The sequence below is a fragment of the Chionomys nivalis genome, chromosome 14, assembly GCF_950005125.1.
Source record: "Chionomys nivalis chromosome 14, mChiNiv1.1, whole genome shotgun sequence".
Classification (NCBI taxonomy): Eukaryota; Metazoa; Chordata; class Mammalia; order Rodentia; family Cricetidae; genus Chionomys; species Chionomys nivalis.
In genome coordinates this window covers 46,971,887-46,991,089 of record NC_080099.1, presented here as the reverse complement: position 1 = coordinate 46,991,089, position 19,203 = coordinate 46,971,887, and the positions used below count along the sequence as shown (strand labels likewise).

The following is a 19,203-nucleotide window of genomic DNA, read 5'->3' as shown; positions in this document are numbered from 1 at the left end:
TTTATTAAGTCCAGGTACCAGGGTGGCTTTTTCAATTGTTTCTGACTGCGGTTGTCTGTTGTACCAGGAGAATTGAGAGAAGCAACCAACCCCAGGGCTTATGAGCCCTACTCTGTATCCATTTGTTAAGGCTGTGACAACTGGTTATTGAGTGGCAGCTTTTAGCGTGGTTTTTTGTATGTTGTCATATTCTGCCTCCCCCACCTCCCCATTGCTTAACCAGATTTTGCCTCTGTGAAAAAAGACAGGTAATGATTAGCTACCCTTTTTCTGCAGACACATCGACACTCAGAAACAGCTTGGTACAGAACAGTTGTTCATCTTACTTCTCTCTTAAATACCTATTCAAGTTTTCCTGTCAGCATTTGCAGATTTCAGGGGAAAATCAGAAACAAAAGAGACATTTTTTTTTTACAGTATACACAATTTTAATAACAAAACTTTCCTGTACACTGTATTATGGTTTTCCCAACCCGATTCATTGTATGGTAGTATTTTCTTCCTATCCCCCAACACCCTACCCCCCATGGCTCTTAAAAGTAATTGAACAAATATATTTGGACTGTACTTTGAGTTTCCAGTCTCAGTGTTCGTAGGTTCCATGTAGCATACTGATTTTAAAAACTCACGGGAAGAAAAGGTTAGTTGAAGGAACTGGAGACGTTTCCAGATGTCTGCAGTAGTAGAATAAGAGAGCGCTGTGGTGAGTTTGCTCCAGGTTAGCTAAAGAAGTACTTATTATCTACAGATTGCCCGTGTTGTCTTTAAAAAAAAAATCTTTTCTGGTTCAAGCACTTTATGAGAAGCTATGAAAAATTTGTTCCAAACAGACTTGAAATAGTGCTGCCCCTGAATTGCTGCATTAGGAAAATTATCATGTAAGCTTGTTGTTAAAATATTCTTTAAAAGTACGAGAGAGAGAGAGAGAGAGAGAGAGAGAGAGAGAGAGAGAGAGAATGAGAGAATTTATAGCCCCATTCCCCTACACAGCTATGTGTGAGAAGTGTGACTCAAGAAAATAATAAGACTATTTCATATTTTAGAATTCAGACCAGTGCTACATAGAGCTGGCTTTTATTGGGAAAATGGGGTCTAGCTTTAGTGACTAGCATTAAAAATAAGCAGATGGACTTTAATAATTAGTGAGTAGAATTAGGAAGTTCAGTCAATTTCATTCATTGAATTGGTACAGAAATTAACTTAGACTCATTAAGAAATTATATGTGATAATACAATTATTTGGCTTAAAAATTAGTGTCTGCTTTTTGATGCTGGCAGTACGTATTATGAGTTTTGAATGGATTTTCAGACTTACCAGCTCACTTTCTTTTCAGAAAGGTAAGCTCGAATTTCCTGTAGGCTATAGAAATGAATCACCGTAGTTGCAAACTAGTTCTTAGTTCCTAGGTAGATATTTCATTTTTTCTGATTCGCGATGATCATTTTACACTAACTCTTAAAATTGAGGAGAGGGAAAGGTGTGTTGTTAATGCTTAAGAGAATAAAACCCCACCCGAAAACCCTCACATTTTTGACTTAGGAACTATGAATGGTTTTGCTGTGAGGCAGTTCTTCTCTGGCCAGTTGGTAGCACAGATACTGCAATACAAATCCATGTTAACTAAATGGAACCCTGCTTTCTGAGGCAATTAATGGCAATTTGTGCTTTAAGTAAGAAAGGAAAATACCTGGTTGGCATTACCATTACCAAAACCATGGAAGGAAAAACAACAAGTGAACAGTGTGTGCCTCCCCTCCCCCACCATAGTGTGCCTCGGTGGCTTTGGCACTGCTCTCAGGTGCTGAATGGTTTGCTCTGCTACATATACTTCATTAGCTATGTCCTTTAGGGTCAGTTGGAGTTCCTAGTTATATTGCTTACTTTTTAACTCACAGTTTGAATTGATTTTGGTTATCATTTGAAATGATGAAAAAAATACTTATCCTTTAGGGCCAGTGGAGTCTTATATGCTCAAAGCTGTTGCTGTGAACAAGCTGTCTATCACCCGACAAATGGCAGTGGTTGCCATCATACAAGTTGGTAAATTCTTCCCCACCTCAGTGGGGAAGCAGTATGCTGTGCTCTGTGCCGGAAAACCAGCATCTGTCTTGGCTCAGACAAGCCCAGCGTCTGGGTTATCAGGAGATGAAATGCTTGCCACTCAAGATCAGCTGAATTGAACTGCTGTGAGGCTTTGCCAAACTAATCTACCCACCTTAAATACATAAAGAACACATATTTTCACTGTACCCTGAATATTGTCTGCTTTTTACTAAGAGATTTGAAATGTGGGTGTTTTTTTCTGTGCTAAAAGAGGAAAATTTTGATTGAATCTAGGTCTGTAGTAACATTTCAGTTTAATCTTGGGGAGGAAATAAGCTCTGAGTGAAGAATATAGTGATAAACATCCATGTTAAGGAAAGGATGCCTTCCTTTTTTATGTTAGTGCCTTTCTTTAAGGATTTATACATTTTTTCCACATACGAATGCTTGTTTTTTTTTCCTGAAATCAAATTGATGCTTTAATTTCAGTATTCTCCTATATGTGGAGCCTTCTTTGTAGAAAAATTCTACATGAATTGGTATCTTGAGTCTAAATCCTCAGTATGCCATCACTTGCTTTAAAGAAGTCCTAATTGAACACTTGTGATTCTTTTCTTCATGAAAAAAATGTGGCATCATTGTCATTTGTTATTATGATGAGAGCATCCGTATTTATACCAAAGAGCCTCCTACTGTATCATACAGGTCCCTGAGCATCGCTTATTTGGTGCAAATTGTACATAATGCTTGCTGCTTCATAGCTTCCACTAACCTGAGAGTCGGGCTTCTGCCTTCACTTACTGTTGTATGGCTGCAGGGCCTGTATCAAGAGTTCTGCCTTAGGACTTGCCTCGGAAATAGGTTAGTTCTGTCTCAAAAGGAGCTGACAATATAAATGTGTATCTTTATTAAAGGTCAAACTTTAACATCATATTTTGAAATTAATTTTTCATTGTTTCTTTATAATGTAACAAGAATCAGCGTTAGGCATTTTTAGTACCCAATTATTTTTAATTTGGGTCTTTGAGGTTTAAAGATCAGAAAAAGACAGAAGGAAGAAGCTTAAACAGTTTGTCAAGGCATCTTTAGTCATGAGAGGGGCTGTCTTTTCAAACCGGATGGAGTATATCAGGATTGTTAAGTTTTTCTCTTTCCAAACTGCAGGTTTTCACATAAGTTTAGGATTTAGTAAGTTAATTAGTAAAATGATAATTTAATACTAGTTTAAAATAATAGTCTAAATGCCACAAAAATCAGCATGTCCATTATAAGTCAAACTAGGGCTGTATAAGAAGTCAGTGTAATTATTTAGTATTGATTTATTATAATGAGACCTTTTAAAATAATTGCTTGGATTTATTGTTGAAAATTAAAGAGTCACCCGGTTTTATTAGAGTTATGTAAAAGGTGCTGGTTTCATGATGTAACTTAGATAATGTCTATTAAACCAGGCCAAACTCTGAAAGAATAATGTTTAATATTTATCAGTCTTAAGCACACATGTAAGTCTACTTCTCATACTGGCAGTAAATTATAGTTTGAGTAAATACCACTTTATCTTACAAGAGAACTTTTGCTGTCTCCTTTTAAGCAGGAAGCCAGTTGTGGTCCATGGGATGGAGCATAATAATCAAACAGGTTTTCATCCCTATCTATTTTTGTTTAGTAGCTTCTTTCGGAACTGTTTTCAGTAGAAAAAAAAAATAACATGGAGGAGACCTTAGTGTAAATGTTTACATACAATAGTATATAATTACATACATGAAATGTTTTATATTGAATTAAGCATTTAGATTTTCCAACAAGAGTGCAAATTAATATGAGCATTGCTTCATTTAACACTTAAAATATGTTTTCATTAAAAAAATTAAAAATACTTCAACACTTCAAAAACTCAAGTCTCCACTTGATTTGGAAAATTAGGCTTAATGTCACAATTGGTAAAAATTAGATATGTATTTAGCCCCTACTATGTAAAATAGGTTACTTATCTGATGTGATTTTTGATGCTGAGTAGATATTATACTTCACATTCTTTGTATGGCAGCTGCTGACACTTGCACTGTCCATAACCATTAATGATGATGAAAGGTCCTTCATGGGTGGGTTCATACTCATTATATGGTCCTTGGTCTGACATGTTTGACATATGGAGTCGTGTTTGGGATCGGAGCTGCCTGTGGTTCTGAATCATTGAGCACTGTCTAATTCTTCTTAAAGTGGGAGGGCAGCACTTCCTGGAAATGAACACTATAAAAATAATAAAAAAGAAAGAAAACAATAAAGCCATTGTTCCCGTAATTACTCGCTGAGTGAAGATGGCATTGTCTGGTTCGGAAAAGTGTTCCTCTGTAGTAACTGCTATGCCTGCAGTAGTTGGAATTTCTTTGTCTCCTACATGGTAACTTGATGAGCTGATTCTTTTTGTATATTCAGTGGTTGGATCTCTGTAAGTTGTAGCCATGGCAGTGACAGTGGTTGATAAATTCCAGCAGAGCTGAAACCCGTGGACTGCATCTAGAATATCCTCTCCCTGGGTGTGGTCAGGGCTGTGGCATAGGATGGAATGCTCCCACCGACCTTGGAAACTGCCCAGCCAGGAGGCGAGAGCACACACTCGGGGGCTGCATTCCCACAGATTGCCAGAGAGGCCAACGGTTGTGAGGGATCTCAGGGAGTTTAAGATTTTGGAATCGAGACTGTTTAACTTGTTGTTATCCAGGAGGAGTATTTTAAGATTAGGCATGGTTTCAAATACCGTTAAGTCGATGGCTTTGATTTCATTTCCAGTTAGGTCTAGCTTTTCTAAAGTGCTCCAGGTCCACTCCATCCCACATGTCAAGTTGCTGATTTTGTTCCATTGTAAGAAGAGTGTGTGCAGACTGCTTAGCCGGAGGAAATGAGCAAAATTAATCTTAGTCAGCTGGTTGTGCTCTAGGTGAAGCTCTCTCAGTTTGATTAATCCTGCAAATCCATTGCGAGCCAAACTTCGCAAACGGTTTGTGCTCAAATCCAGAAACTCTAGACTACGACAGTCCCAGAACAGGCGTACTGGGATAGTCCGCAGGGAGTTGGAACGCAAATGCAAGGTCTGCAGCTTCCGAAGGCCATAGAAGAGCTCAGGATGCAGAGATGACAGCTGATTAAAAGACAGGTCCAAATTTTGCAGGTTAATCAGTTGGGTAAAAGTTGTGTTTGGCAAGTAAAATATTTTGTTGGAACTTAAGATTAACTCCTTAAGTTTATATAGTCCTTGGAAAGCATCTTCTTTTACAGTTGAAATTTGATTGTGATCTAAGTGGAGCCAGGTGAGTTGACTGAAGCTGGCAAATTGATCTCTTTCAAGCGCTGTGATGTGATTGTGCCTCAGGGACAGGCCCAGAGAACCCTTGTCTGTGGCGTTTGGCACTGAATGGAAGCCCTGAGAGTCGCAGTAGAATAGCAGCTTCTCACAGCGGCATTTGGGTGGACACGCCATACCCAGGGCAGGCAGCATTTTTAAAACCACACTCATTGCATATATTGCTGCCAGCATAGGGGCCCCTAATGGCCACTTGAAATGTAAGCCTGCAGAATATAATTTAAGGAAAACAAGAAGATAGGATATGTTTCAGCAGAACACAGGGGCTGTTGAAAACAACAACAATGTAACATCATAATGAAAGATTTCACTGCATGGAACATTTTTCTTTTACTGCAGAAAAATTAACCTCGTATACTGGAACACAAAACTTAAACCATGTATAAAAGAGATTAAAACATGTACCTTTCCTTAGTGTTATATGCCTTTACATAAATTTTAAAATCCGAAAACAAGTGATTTGCATCATAAAATGGGAATTCACCGGCTTAGTTTATAAAAGCGTGAATCCTCTTTGATTGTAAAAGAAATGCCATAGAAATGCATGGACTTACCCATTCTTCTGAGCACATTGGAGGCTGCATTCAGTCGAGGTTGTCAGACTCAACGCAGTGAGTCTGTAAAAGGCTCTAACATGCAGGAGCCTTTGACCGGTTTCCTGTTTTCTGTGTCCCAGGATTTCCAAGTAAAATTCAAATCTGCCAGGGTGAATTGGTTTTTCCTTAGGATATTCCTCTAGATAGCATCGGTTTCATTTTCTGTGGTGCTCTGATCCCCTAAATCAGCTTTGATTATCAGTTAATAATTTCCTCCTCCTCTGATTACTGCTGATCATCGGAGCTTCAGGCTTTCCTTACCGCAGCTGTTAGTTCTGTCGGTCTTAACTTGTTGATGGCAGATGGGCGGCTTGTCGCGGAGAAGAGCTTCTGGAGCAGCATGAGTGCATTTACTGAAAAGCTTTTCCGAGAAACGGCACAAGAATGGATTTGCTTATGTGCTGCGACCACACAGAACTGTATATAGGCTGACGTCACCGGGTGACGTGTCTTTTGTTTGGGTTTTCCAGAAGCTTTACTGTTAAAAAGCACTGTGCTTTGTAACAGTGTCAGGGTCGTTACAAGACCCCCTGTTTACAATAAATTGAGAAAGAAGAACTCCCGACTTAAGAATTTGGTATTCCTTCAGTGTAGGAAGCAACAATGAGGTTGTAATAAATGCTGCATTCAAGAAGACCCATCTGAACAGTGAGTTGGACTAGCAGAGTGATGATTTCTAATGCGTGTGAGAGCTAGTGTTAGACTGCTGATTCTGCATAGAGATCATCTAAATGGGCACGATTGATTTATGAAGTGCTGATTTAATGCCAGCCTATGCAAGGTACGCCTCTGCTCTGGTAGTTTGCAAAGCTGTTCAATTGCCTTGTTGTCATGCTTGGTAAAAAGCGAAGTATGACTGTGTTGCTAAACTAAGTGGGCTTAGTTTTATTGTCATTAAGAACTTAACATTATAAAGCCAGAAAAAAGAGGGTAGCTTCCAAAAGAAATCGTTTTGGCTTTTTTCCTCCATTCAGAATTTCAAGGGAATAATTCTTTTCTGCTTATTATATAATAGTACTTTATTACCACACTGATTGGAAAACAGTGCTAAGTTGATCTTTGAATGTCCTACCAGAAGAGAGGAGCAGATTGACACCATCATTTTTATACAGGTGACCCAGATGTTAGCAATTTTGAACAAGTTTTGTAGTGGGCCTGGATTCTGACACAGTCTTCAGAATTTCTGCTTCAACATCTCACCTGTTCCTTAACTGAAAGCCACAGTTGCTACTGAGATTGGGGTGTTGTAACACCCAAATTTTGAATCTTATAGCAGCTCTTGTTGAATTCCCCTTATGAATATGAAAGGGCATTTATATTGGAATAGGATTTTGTTGGTTGTTTTTGCTTGACAACTCTAGCTTTTTCTGTTAATAACTTTTCAGACATGAATGTTTATGGTTAGTGTTATATAAATGCATAAGATGTGTCTAGCATGAGTCAGGGACATGTTGCAGGCCAGACTAAAGGATTGCCTTTTACTTATCTTGTCATGCTGATGTGGCTATATGAACTTAGTTTTCCCCATACCATTACTACTTACCCTTAGTGAATCCTGTTTCAAATCTCAGGCTAGACATCTCAAAAGTCTGGCCTTTGGTCTCCTGAGGATTGCATTCCACTGGTGAATTCTAAGAAGTCATTATGTAAAGAGGAGAATTTTCCTACTGGAGTAGGGCTACTCTGGTAACGACTAGAATCCTCTTTCCTCTTCCTTGGGGTCATGTGTAAAGGTTTTATGGAAACTCTAGTAATGCAAATATATAATTTTAAGCTTTTCTACGAGTGACCCCAATGTGGGTTTAGAAGTGTAAGACTTTGTTGAAGGCAGCGAATGCCTAGACAGCATGAGAGAGAAGGTGGCAGCAATACTTTGAGAGTCAGTAAAGTGTTCATGGCACATCTGACACTGGTAAAGGAACAGTTGTGTAGACCCTGTCAGACCGGGATGCGCTGCAGTTCTACTGGCCAAGCTGAAGTTACTCACATTCTCAGGAATGAGCTTTGCGTCACAATTATGTGTACCACTGTGATGTTGACTCTTCACTGGTGTTGATCCTTCCTCTACCCTAGTGTTTAATAATCTTGGTCTTTGTGTGAATGAGACTGAAGTGTTATTACTTGTTGCTTTTTCTGTAGATACATTTTAATCAGACCCTACTGAGTCTGAGAGCCTAGGTTTCAGAAACACTGTTCACTAGGAGCTTGGCCCTAAAAGTTGCAAGGCATCATTATTAGTTGAAAGGAAGCCCTTATGATGTTGTTTGTGTCTTCTTGTAGTCAGCCACATTCTGATGAAAAATAACCTTTCTAATGCAGAAGCTGTTTAATTCTTGCTAACTTAGTTGTTTGGGTCGGAAAAACATGTGAGTTAGTTGGATTAGGTCAGCCATGCTTAGGAATGAGTTGTATGTAAAAACTGAAGGGAATGTGTTCCCTTCCTCTTAAACTCTTAGAGCATTCAGTTCCTTTCTGATTTTTAGTCTGTTTGACTCTCTGTTAATGTATTAGTAAGTGAAACTATTCAAATTATACCACTGCCTATTGATGTACCTAGTGAACTGAAACTTTTCAAATTATATTGTCTCTTATGTTCTGTCAATTTTTGAGAGAGGGCGGTTGCTCAGATGTGCAGTAGAAAGTCGTGCTCTTTTTTTTTTCTTACTGTTTAATTGTGCCTATGTTAGGGTTTCTGTTGCTGTAAAGACTGAGAGTGGAAGTCCTATAGGCTGCGGGAGCACTATGAAAGGATAGGGAACTTGGAACTTAGAGTTCCAGTGGAAGTTTCCAGAAGGAGATGGCTCTTATCCCAAGGAAAGATAGAAATCAGAATACAGTAGGTGAGAGAGAACATGACAAATTTGGAGAACCAGAACACATACGGATAGCTGATAGTATGGAGCATGGCTAGGTGATCTTAGTTGGCAAAGTAATGGAAATGGCGGACTCCTTCAGGGGTTGTATGTATAATAAGAAGGTGAAAACTTCTGGCAGAAAAGACTTAAGAAGACCATTATAGATTCTTTACCTTGGAACGTTTCCCCTGCCAACAGAGGGATGTTTGTGGTTAGGTTGGGTAAATTTTTATAGATTTGTTTTGAAATTTAGAGGCCAAACTTTGCCTTGAGATGCCACCAACAATGTCAAAACCTTTGCTTTTGCCTTTGTGGCTGTTATATTTTTTTATCCCTTTCATATTATGAATGGAGTTGATATCTGCTGGGTGGTGGTGATACACACCTTTAATCCCAGTACTTGGGAGGTGAGTTCGAGAGTTAGTTCCAGGAAAACTAGGGCTACACAGAGACACACCCTGTCTCGAAAAACTGGGATTGGGGGGTGGAGTAGAGAAGTATGTAACTTTTTTCTTTATACAGTTTCCCTTTATACTCTGACGTGGTGTTTTGTCATTAGGAATACCTGTCATAACACTCCATGATACTGCATATTCACAATTAGGTATTGCTCTGAATTATTATTGTTGTTGCTATTATTAATTATTGTGAGGCTGGGTCTCATTATATACCTTTAAATGTCCTGAAACTCACTATGTAGACCAGACTGACCTGGAATTCACAGAAAACTGCCTGCCTGCTGAGTACTAAGATTAAAGGCATGTACCACCATGCCCAGCCTGCTCTGAATGATTTTAGATTCTAAGTCCTCTGTGGAAAGAATTGTCGTTAGTCCTGCCTATTTTAAGTGTATGGAGTAGGCATGGGGGTTTGTCTACATAAATAGTAGTTTGTCCCATTGGAGGAAGGTCTAGCAGCTTCTCTGTTTGATGGGATGAGAATTCCTAATTCCTAATTCCAGAATTGTACTGTTAGAGACTGACCTAGCTAGAAACCTTTGCCTCTCTTCACCTCAGCTGGTATTTGCTTCCTGAAGGGAAGCTTTATCATGAAATATTCCTTACTGTTTTCTGAGGGAACCCTTTGCCACTGCTAAACAGAGATACCAATATCAAAATGAAGCAAACACCCAATGTCTCCATGCAGTGGAACACAGTTTCCCAGTTAGCTGAGAGCTCAAGATTGCTTCCTTTAGTTTCTTTGTTCTGATTAAAGGTACACAAGTTCAACATCCTTAATCTGAAAACTTTAAGTTCTGAAATACTTCTGGTGCCTGGCATTTTGAATAAGGGATAGTTATTTGTGCCTCTTGGTTGCCTTTTCTAGTATTTATGTTTGAATTACTTTATTTTATAGATAGCAATTCACAGCAATTTTAATTTTAAAATAACAAATTTAATTTTATAAAGCAGTAAGCATTTTTTTTGAGTTTTTAGTTTTATGTGTATAAGCATTTTCTGTGTATATATGTGTGTGTACCCAGTGCCCACTGAGGTTAGTTAGAGAGTGTCTGATCCTCTGAAAGTACACAAATGGTCATGATCCACTATGTGGATTCTAGGAGCTCACCCTGAGTTCTCTGCAAGAGCAGCAGGTACTCTTCTTAACTCCGTAATCTCTCTTAACTTCAATAAGCTATTTTATCAAGCTTACGTGTTCAGGTTGCGAGTGGTGTAGGTGCATGTGTGTTACATTTTAGAGGATGACCTGAACCCTAAACTTGCTCTTTGTACTGAAACCAATGGACTAAAGGCCAACAAACATGTTGATTTAAGCGCTCTGTCCAGCACATTCTAGAAGGGTCAGTAACTGCATCTGAGCGAACTGACCCGTTTTGTTTTGTTTCAGTTTTTGCAATAGGGTTTCATTGTGTAGTTCTGGCTGTCCTGAAACTTATTCTGCCTTCTTATCTCCCAAGTGCTGAGATCAGAAGTGTGCCTGGCCTGACAGACCTTTCTTCACTGAGGCATTTTGTTCCTACGGGGGTGGGGGTGGGGGGAGAGGGAGAGAAATTGATAGCAAAGGCAGAATGAAAAGATTCATGGTGTGTGGTGGCATTGTGTCTTAAAGTGGATGTTCCTGTGACTGTGTAACTTCCTCAAAGTCATGGGTGTTTTGCCTAAATATTTATGTGTACCTAATGAATATGTGGTGCGCTTGGAGACCAGAAGATGGTGAGAAACTAGAATTACAGACAGTTGTGAGCCACCATGTAGGTTCTGGGATTTGAACCTGGGTCTTTTAGAGGAACAGCAACTGCTCTTTTAACTGTTGAGCCATCTCTCCAAACCCTCATCTTATGTTTTGGAGATTGGGAAATGGCCCAAGTAAATTGCTTGCTGTGTATGTGCAAGGCCCTCGACCTCAGTTTGATTCCCAGAGTTCATATAAAAAGCCAGCTGTGGTGGCACGCTTTATTATCTTAAAACTGAGGGGATAGAGACAGAAAAATTGCTGAAGTTTGCAGAACTAAATCTAACCAGCCTAGCTAAGTCAGTGATGAGTTCCAGATTCAGTCAGAGAACCTGTCTCAAAAACCACAATGTTGCAGGCTGAAGAGAAGGCTAAACTGTTAAGAGCACTTGCTGCTCTTGCAGAGGATCCTGTTTGGTTTCCGGCTCCCATATGACGATTAAAAGCCATCTGTATAACTCCAGTTCTAGAAGATCTGATGCCCTCTTCTGGCTTCTGTGGGCAGCCATGTATATGTGCATGTATGTATATGCATACACACACGTGTGTATATGTATATATGTATGTACATGTATGCATCAGACAAAACACCCTACATTTAACAAGTAAAACAATTTTAAAAAGTTTAAAGCCCATTTTACTTTCTTTTTTAGTTCAGTTGTTTTATTTCAGTGTTGCTTCAACACTAAATATTTATAGACTTTCATTAAGGTTTCTTGATGTATACTCACATGAGCATCTGTTTATTTAGGCTGGACGTAAAGAAAGAAGTGACGCACTCAACTCTGCAATAGATAAAATGACCAAGAAGACAAGGGACTTGCGTAGGCAGGTAAGCTTTTTTTTTTTTCTAAGCGTTAATTTTATTTCAGAAGTTCTCAGCTTTAGTTTTGATTAAAATTTGAATGTATTTTTAATTAAGGGAAAGGGTAAGTCTTCTGAAAAGTGACTTTTCTGTTGTGTTGCTAATAAGCTTATTAATGTCTAAAAAAAATCTCAGAGGGATGTTGACTGTGCTGTTCCCTCTGGGGTGGACTGAATAAACCAGGTCCAGTGCGAAAAGGATGCATGGGCAGGAAAACCAATTACAGATAGCTTGGGACCTGGGAAAATAACCTCAGAAGATTTTGTTGTGTTGACTTCCATACGCTAGATTCCAGTTTCTCACGTGCCCGCCCATTCTGTTTCTGTATAGTCAGTTTGTTCCCACTGGTGGAAATGTCTTTTTAGCTCAAGTATAGTAATGTTGGAGATACTAAATTTTCCATGTTAGTAAATTTAAAAATCTGTTCCTTTAATGATATATAATCTCATTAATATTTTGAAATTAAATTTTGTGTTAAAGTTTTAGAAGAAGTTAGAGTTGACTTTATAAATACGTAGTATAATGTATTAAGACAAGTTATGGTGAGAATTTGAACAGTTTTCAGGAATTAGTAGAGACATTTTATTGTCCATATCAGTTATAAAACAAAACTAAAAATTGATATGCCTTTGGTGAACCAGTGTCAGCAATAATTAGAAAGATAACATTTAAAATTTATAGTCCATAACCCTATAGTATAGATAAACCAGGCAGTGCTCTTTTTCCTTTTTTTCATTTAATTTTAACTAATTAGACTAATTACATATATTCCAAAGCTATGTACTAGTTCAGTCCAGAGCATTGCTATGATCCCATTTAGTTTTGTAAGTTCCAAGGAAAGAAAGAGGTACTGGCTGGAAAACTGAAGTTCTGCTGCTGAAGTGCAGTGTGTGGTGTGAGCTATGGGCTCTGGGGTCCTTTTTGCAGGCTGCTTTACTGCACTGCTTACGCGGGGACTTAGCTGTATGCGTTCTGCCTGTCTTTCGTGGATGTATTATATCACAGTTTAACTTCTTAGTAGAAATAAAATGAAATTTATACAATTTATTACTAGCTTCGCAAAGCTGTCATGGACCACGTGTCAGATTCTTTCCTGGAGACCAACGTCCCTCTTTTAGTCCTGATTGAAGCTGCAAAGAATGGAAATGAGAAAGAAGTTAGGGAGTATGCTCAAGTTTTCCGTGAACATGCCAACAAATTGATTGAGGTAAGTGTGTTAGTGGTTTGAGTAACATAGGTAACTTAGTGAGTTACCAGTTTTAATCACATGATTGAATTAACTATAAGTTTTCAGGGGCTCACCTAATACACAATGTTTATAAACAGTTTTTCAATTATCACTGGGTCTCTATTATGTTTGTCTGTTTACACTGATTCCGTGGATAGCTTTTGTCCTAGAAGCTTTTAACACTACCACTTACTGGTAATGCAACTAAAGTGAGACCGTGATCGTCAGACTTACAGTGCAGACAGACAGTGGCAGCAGCTGTGATCTGGTGCTCTCTGAGAAGCGTCACCTGGGCTTCCACCCCAGCAGGTTAACTAGTTCTCACTTTCTATGTCCTGGCTATAAAAAGAGGTTACTAATGATACCATGTTCTGAGGACAAAAGAATGATAGATATGCTAGGTGTTTCACCTTACACTCAAGGTGGATGTGTCTCCGTCCCGTTTTAAGAGTAAACAAGCCCCAAATCAGCTACACTAGAAATGTGTGTGGAAATGGTTGGTTTGTAAAATAATTAGAAAAGTTGGGGGCTGAAGAGATGGCTCAGAGGTTAAGAGCATTGCCTGATCTTCCAAAGGTCCTGAGTTCAATTCCCAGCAACCACATGGTGGCTCACAACGATCTGTAATGGGGTCTGGTGCCCTCTTCTGGCCTGCTGGCATACACACAGACAGAATATTGTATACGTAATAAATAAATAAATATTTTTTAAAAAAAGAAAATAAGAAAAGGTGAATTACCACTTAATTTCAAGACAAGTTTCTTCATTTGTTAAATAAATTTATATTAATTATTAGTATAGTGTGGAAATGAGACGCACACAAAGCATAGCATTAGTACAGAAACTAATAATTGATAAATATTCCATAGACCCATTGGTAAGTGATCATTATTTAAAAGCAGAATGTAGGGGCTGGAGAGATGGCTCAGAGGTTAAGAGCACGGGCTGCTCTTCCAGAGGTCCTGAGTTCAATTCCCAGCAACCACATGGTAGCTCACAACCATCTGTACTGAGATCTGGCGCCCTCCTCTGGCGTGTGGGCATACATCGAGGCAGAATGTTGTATACATAATAAATAAATCTTTAAAAAAAAAAGCAGAATGTAAAATGTGATTTATAGTGGCACAAACCAAGTTAACACTATAAAAATACTCCAAAGAGCTGGGCCATGGTGGCGCACGCCTTTAATCCCAGTACTTGGGAGGCAGAGACAGGTGGATTTCTTGAGTTCGTGGCCTTGCCTGGTCTACACAGCAAATTCCAGGTTAGCTAGGGCCACACAGAGAAACCCTGTCATTAATCAATAATCACATTAAACACCTTACTAATTTTACACCTCATTTTCTTTGACTATTGACTTAAGTGTTTTTGAAGAAAATTATGTACAGAATGCATAGGTCAGCCTGTTATTCAAGTTAATGGTTCTGACATTTGGAGCTAAAATTGGAGAGTTTCATTTGTATCTCCATTACGCATAATCTGGTTCACAGCAGTCATGTGACAGTATGAGACGTAATTTCCAAGTGGACAGAAATTGTGTTCCGGAAACTAGTCTCTTATAGGTAGCCTACTTATTAAAAAGTTCCTTTGAGTGGTATGCATCAAGGCCTGGAATATTAGTGTCTGAAGAGAGGGCAGCTCTTATCTGTACTTGAATGGAAGGCCCTTTATTCTTCCAGTTCCATCATCCTCACGCTCTCCCACCAGCAAAACATAATTGATATTTGAAGAACACATGCTATACAGCACTGTGTACTTTCTATAATTCTTTTTGCGTGGAAAATGAGGCTTGAAGAATTGGGAAACAATAACTGGGCTGGGCATAGTGGTGCAGACCTTTAATCCCAGCACTCGGGGGCAGAGAAGGCAGATCTCTGAGCTCGAGGCCAGCCTGGTTTACAGAGTAAGTTTCAGAACACCTGTCAGTACAACCCTTTCTTGAAAAAACAAAACATTGGTTTCAGGGAGAGAGGGAGAATATGAATCCATCACAGACTGGACTTGAGAGTCTTTGGAAACTTTTTTCCAGACTTAAACATTTCATTTCATTCTGAACACAGTCTTCAGAGATGTGATGTTCCTCAGCACAGCTTAGTTCTAACCCTTCTCTCACCTCTTTCTCACTGCATGCCCTTCCCTCATTACCTTCTCTTACATCTTACCTGCCTGTTTAAATGACACAGGATTTTCTATTACTTGAGGCATGACCCCAGGCTATGTAGTGCCATTCTGCAAACAGTTATTATTATATTTATGATAATCGAGACAGTACGATATATAATTACTATGTCCATGAAAAGGAAATTAAGTTTTAAAGAGTTAGAAGCCTTAAATTCCTAACTCAAGGCAGAACTTTTTTTTCTATGACAAGACTTCTCCTCCCCCTACAACCTTTGTATTACAATGACATGCCTTGAGCTAATCAGAGACTTTTTTTTTTATCCAAGGTAAAATGCTTCAGTGTGTTTTATTAATCCCTTGATTTGATTTCTTTTCATTAGTTTCCTTCCAGCTGAACTAAATGTCTACAGGCCAACTTTGATGTAAAGGCCTGCTTCCCCTTGTTGGTTCAACAGAATTAAGAACAGTGTGTAAAATATATACATGATTGGTTATATATTCATATAATTGGAAAGGAGAAGGTCGGGTAACCACTAAGGATATTTGCAGGTGTGTTTTGAAAGAGTGATCTTTCTGAAATGCTGCAAAAGAGTTCTGACACTAACTGCCATGAATTAGTGTAAACCTACAGGGGGAGGGTCCTAGGCCTCAGCGAGATCAGGCTCCAAGATATTAGCACTCTGACCAGCTTGCCTCAAATCCTAGGCGTTTTCATAACTTATTCTGGCTTGACAATTGACTAGAACAACATGTACATATGACACTTTATATGAAAGATAAAACTTTTACTAGTCAGGACCAGCCAAATTAAGAGAAACATAGGTTGGAGCTTGGGAAAAATTTTTGTTCCCCAAATGGATGGAATTGGGGCATTCCACCCTCCTATAACAGTGGTAGATATACCAACCTAATAGCTCCTGTGAGTTTCTATAGCCAGAAATTTTGTTCAAGTTTCATTATGTATGCCTGGTTGTTGGATCTCAGTCTGACTCTCACTTTTCTCCAGGCCAAGCTGGCCTCAAAAGCTCCAATTATTTAATCAGATGGTTGATTCCCTATCCCACGCCACCATATTAGCATAAACTATCAGTTCTGGTGTGGGTAACTGAGGTACTACTTTAAAAGTTGAAGAATATTTGTATTTTATGATGAATCAAAAATAAAACCAGACCAATTACATAATGCACAGTACTATGTACTTGAGTGTACTGTGAAGGTGTGTCACATAGATTCTTTTTAGTAGGTATCCTGAGTACACAGTCTGCCTAGTCTACTCCGTGTACATACAGGAAGAGGTTAAGGCTGCTGAGTTTGTTTCCCTGTAGGTTCATTTTACGATCCTCACTCACCTATTCTGTCACTACTTCGCTTACCTGGTACGATTGGCTTTGAGCTTTGCTTTTCTTTAGAGTTTCTGCCTTTAACAGTCAGATTTACTCTTCTCTTCAGGGATCAAGTGGATTATTCGGTGTTTACTTCTTATAAAATCATAGGTTTTTATTCAGCCGTATAAATCCCTTTCTGTGTAGCTTTTTAAAGCATCATGTATGCTGTATGCTGAGCACTTGAGAGGCAGAGTCTAGGAATTCAAGGTCAGCCTGTTCTGTGTAGTGAGTTCCAGGATATTTTGGGGCTACATAGTGAGACTCTGTGTTATCTGTGCTTCCCCCCCTCACCCCCCCCTACCTAAAAATCATGTAGACCTTCTGGGACTCCTTCAGCCTTTCAGTCAGAGAAAACTCACTGTCGTCAAAGACAGTATATGCTACTTGTGGAGTTTCCTCTCTGCCTGTTACAAGAGGGAAGCTGTCATCCACTCTACCCCGTCCATGTTCTTGCTGTTCACACCTGTGAGTTGAGGTTACTTTCAGTATAAAATACATGCTTTAATACGTAGTTTGAAAACAATGACATTGGTTTGTTTCATTTATTATATATTCAAATGGTAACAGCTTTAGATAAAATGTATTTCACCTTTTTGTTTTTTTAAATCACTACTGAAAATTTCACAAGTCTCTGCTGTCCAGTGCTAGATGGTTTCCAGACTTTTTGGGAGCTCTCTTTATCACAGCTTTTCCCTGAGTATCCTCCATTCAAGTGCAGCTCTCAGTGAACACCTGCTCTAGGGACAGTAAACATGGTAAGGCAACAGCCAAGGCTTTCATCGTTCTGGAAATTGGCTCACCATTATATCACTGGATGATTTTTGGCCTTTGGGTGATGGCTATGTGCTGAGATTCCCATTTAGCTTACAGTCAGCTAGAGCTCCTAGGTTTTCCCTACAGAGGGACCTGCTCCTTAGTGACATCAGGTCCACCTGTCAGTGTGAGTGCAAGTGGGTATTTGGCTCTGGGTGTAGTTTTGATACTGTCAGTGTAAACTTAGATCTTGTCTAATCTTTTGTCAGAATTGCTGCTGCCGTTGTTCTTTATATTGTCAACTTTCCAAATGTGTGTCATTTCTTCTATCTCTTCTACTTTGTTTATATATATATATATATACATATATAATATATGTATATATAATTTCTCCTTTCATCTAATCTGATGTTTTTTAATATGTTGTCTGAGATAAAGCATAAGATAGAACCTTTCAACTTAACCATTGGAAATCTCCTGATCGAACAGGTCTTGTGTATAATTGGACTTTCGGCCAGTCAAGAATCCTTTGATTTTTATCTTGCTAAGACATCTAGATAGGACAGGTCTACACTGTTCCCCTCATGTCCCTTTCAGTATTGAGCATGAGATAATTATATAAAGTCTGTCCTAGCAGTTTCTCTGTGAATATATGCACTCTGTATTCTTCCTAGAGCAGATTTCCCTACTGTCCTGTCCAGTTTTTCATGTCATTAAAAGTCAGTTTGAGAAACAGATTTGCAAGTATTGTTTAATTTCTGTGATCATGTCTATAGGAAAACAATCATGTGTTGGATTTCTGCAGCAGCTTCTAACGGGTATTTAGCTTGCACTTTGATTCCTGTCTAGCTTGTTTTCCAAGAAGAAAGCCAGTCCCGTATGATCCTTAAATCAGATCATGTCATTCCTTTGCTTCAGGACTTTTCTCATCTACCTCTGCCATGGCTTCTAGAGACACAGCGATACAGTCTGAAACTGTAGTAGCCATAACTCATGAAGTGTCCTATCAGTCCTACAGGACTATAGGTCTCCTTCTCCAGGCCTGAGTGTACTCTCTACCCAAAAGTCACCTCTACAGAAAGACTTCGCTAGATCCCCTCAGCTTATGTACTTTATAGCCTTCCTTATTATCTGAAATTAGTGGATTTACTTAATTTTCTTATTTATCTAGCCCTGCCCACTCTAATATAATGTTGTTTTAAAGTAGAATGATGCCTAGTACATACTAGGTTCCTAATAGCTATTAGACAAGCGAACTTTCTCAGTCTCCTTGTTAATAGGTGTTTTGCAGGTGCTCTCTCTGTATTCAACCAGCATCTAGACTCTGATTCAGCTGTGTGTAGATGGCACACACTGAGCTCTGTATTATGAACTGTTCTAAAGTCATCTTTATACTAGTACCTTGCACATTGTGTGCGCGCGTGTATGTGTGCGTATGTTTGGGTTTGTGCGTACACAGAGGTCTTGGGTCCCTTGGTTACATATGTTTCAGGATGCCTGGCTTATCAGTTGACCCTAAGCCTGATCCTTATGATCATGCAGTTAGCACTGATCCATCTTTCTAGTCTGAATCAGATTTTGGGGGACGTGAAATTGAGAAAAATCTGGAGATTAAAAAAAAAGTTGAAAAAGACAGAGTCGAACAGTATTTTGTTTATTCTGTTTAGCTAGAAATAAGCTTTCAAACACCTAAGCAGATATTTTTATATAGATTGAAAGAGTAAAAAAATATATGAGAGTAAAAAAGATTATGTTAGCAAAGATTTGTGGACTTCCTCAGCCAGGCATGGTGGTGGTTCACA

At 38.9% G+C, this 19,203-nt stretch overlaps 2 protein-coding genes across 3 annotated transcripts in view; one reads left to right on the top strand and one right to left on the bottom strand.

Annotated features, from left to right (window-relative positions):
- Window positions 1–19,203, top strand: part of Ctnna1 (catenin alpha 1) — a 121,966-nt gene that overhangs the window by 76,815 nt on the left and 25,948 nt on the right. Inside the window, exons 1-3 of one of the 2 annotated variants that reach the window (XM_057788403.1) lie at window positions 6,755–6,782; window positions 11,801–11,881; window positions 12,969–13,121. In XM_057788403.1, the coding sequence (XP_057644386.1) occupies window positions 11,849–11,881; window positions 12,969–13,121 (186 nt within the window). In that variant the 5' untranslated portion in view covers window positions 6,755–6,782; window positions 11,801–11,848. Of the gene's footprint in view, window positions 1–6,754; window positions 6,783–11,800; window positions 11,882–12,968; window positions 13,122–19,203 lie in introns of those variants that run through there. The other variant, XM_057788402.1, reaches the window with a different exon arrangement.
- Window positions 764–6,443, bottom strand: Lrrtm2 (leucine rich repeat transmembrane neuronal 2). The gene is made up of 2 exons (XM_057788404.1): window positions 5,960–6,443; window positions 764–5,611 (listed from the first exon to the last, which is right to left on the bottom strand). The coding sequence occupies exons 1-2, from the start codon at window positions 5,961–5,963 to the stop codon at window positions 4,065–4,067; spliced, it is 1,551 nt and encodes a 516-aa protein (XP_057644387.1). The 5' UTR covers window positions 5,964–6,443; the 3' UTR covers window positions 764–4,064.